This window comes from Vidua macroura, chromosome 32, assembly GCF_024509145.1.
Source record: "Vidua macroura isolate BioBank_ID:100142 chromosome 32, ASM2450914v1, whole genome shotgun sequence".
NCBI classification, from domain to species: Eukaryota; Metazoa; Chordata; class Aves; order Passeriformes; family Viduidae; genus Vidua; species Vidua macroura.
The window spans coordinates 1,094,635-1,096,730 of record NC_071602.1 but is presented as its reverse complement, the minus strand read 5'-3'; the positions used below and the strand labels follow the sequence as shown (position 1 = coordinate 1,096,730).

Genomic DNA, 2,096 nt, shown 5'->3' with positions numbered 1-2,096 from the left:
ACCCAGGAGAATTTGTTTTCTCGAGGCTCCCTCTGTAGCCAGTGGAGACAATAGAACATTTGGAGGCTGGGTACTACCAACTGGCACATAAAACAAAAATTACAAATCTCTTCCTGGCACTTTTCCCTTGCTCTGCGCAGGTTCATTTTGGTGCAGACAGGTGACAGCTCAGATTGTGACACTCTGTGTGGATCCATAATAAATTCCAGTCCTCATTTAGAGTACTAAAAATCCAAGTTCTACTTGGTCCCTATTCTGCCCTCCCCATTCCTTTCCTGAAGAGACAGAGAGGAAAAAGCTGTGGAAGAAAGCAGAGGGTTGCAAAAGAGATACTTGGGATTGCTTCTTTTGGAAGCAACAGTTCCTCAGGGACTCCTGGTCCAAAGGCAAGTACAGAAAAGCAGAAACAAGGAAGTTCAATGCACAGATTTGGTGTAATTTCAGCGTTTAGTGTTTGTGCTGTAGATGAGAGGTGTTTGGCGCATGGGTGTGACAGATGTTTGCAGTAGGTCTGAGTGAGCTGGGAATTTCCCAGGAATGGGGGGAAATAGCCAATAGCTCCTTAGAATCCTCTGTTCTGGTGAAAGAATTCTTTGGGAGTGTTTGGAAAAGGTAGAAAGAACACAAGAAAATCTCAGAGGTCTCTACCTGAAATGGGAAAGAGAACAATCAGGGTGTGAGAATTGTTTGAAGCACAATCTCTGTGCTCTATAGCAAGAGCGCAGGAAAAGAAAGCAGCAGAGAAGGAAGGATAGAAATGTTTGTCCAGACTGTGAAATGATCCCACTTGGTTTTGCCATGTTCCTGTCTCAGCAGGATGCGCTGGAATTCAGCATGGGACCAGAAAATGAAACAGCAGTTACTGAGTTCATCCTAGAGGGTTTCCCAGAGCTTGATCCGAGACTGCAGGTATTTTTCTCTCGGGTCCTTCTGCTCATGTACCTGACAACAGTGATGGGGAATGCAACCATCATTTTCCTCGTGTGTGTGGATCACCAGCTGCAAACCCCCATGTACTTTTTCATCAGCAACCTGGCCTTCCTGGAGATCTGCTTTACATCCTCCACAAGCATCAAATTGTTTGTGATGCTGAGCTCTGGTCAGAACACTCTCTCACTAAGCAGCTGCTTTGCCCAAAACTATTTCTATTTTGCCCTGGGCTGCACAGAGTTCATCCTGCTCGTTGTCATGTCCTTTGACCGCTATGTTGCCATCTGCCAAGCTTTGCTCCATGCTGCCATCATGAAGCCTCAGCTCTGTGTCCACCTGGTTGTTGCTGCTTGGGTCCTCGGCTTTGCCCTGCTGAGCTACCGGCTGTTCTTGCTCTCGGAGCTGTCTTTCTGTGGCTCCAAGATCCCCCATTTCCTTTGTGACAACTCCCCCTTGTTCAGACTGTCCTGCTCTGACACCAGCCTGCTTTGGAAAATAGACTCTGTCTTCTTACCGTGTGTCGTGCTGGGTTCCTTATGTTTGACTCTGGCATTTTACACCTGCATCCTTTTCTGTGTTCTGCATCTTCCAGCAGCCTCTGGGAGGAAGAAAGCTTTGACTACGTGTTCTTCCCATCTCATCACCTTGTCCATTGCCTATGGGAGCTGCATTGCTCTCTACACGTGTCCTGCAGAAGATGTTTCCTTGAGGACCAACAGAATTGTAGCTCTGCTCAACACAGTCCTGTACCCATTCTTAAATCCATTCATCTACAGCCTTCGGAACAAATCTGTGATCCTGGCCCTGAACAAATCCATTGCCAGGGCAAGAACAAAGCTTTTCCCCTAACCATGGTGCATTTCTGGAAAGCCATCCCAAGAATCTGATGTCATCTGTTGCACACTACCAGTGCCTGTGAGTGCAGCCTCCAAACACGGCTGCCTCAGGAGACTGATGCTCCTGCTGGCTTGTGTCAGGTTAAGAGATAAGAGACTCATCTGCACACCCAGACAGGGCACCAACAATGGCAGGAGGAGAAACTCAGTTCATTCTCTGCCCTGGCTACTCCCAGGCCCATCACTGGAGAGCCCCCAGCTCATTAAGAGCCCATCTCCAAAACAGAGAAGAGCTCAGCGGAACAGTGGCAAGTGACAATCCAAATTACA

At 47.9% G+C, this 2,096-nt stretch overlaps 1 protein-coding gene across 1 annotated transcript; it reads left to right on the top strand.

The window, feature by feature from the left end:
- The first annotated feature begins 834 nt into the window (after positions 1-834).
- Positions 835-1,803, top strand: LOC128820903 (olfactory receptor 6M1-like). The gene has a single exon (XM_054001743.1). The coding sequence runs from the start codon at positions 835-837 to the stop codon at positions 1,777-1,779; it is 945 nt and encodes a 314-aa protein (XP_053857718.1). The 3' UTR covers positions 1,780-1,803.
- Positions 1,804-2,096: the final 293 nt, after the last annotated feature.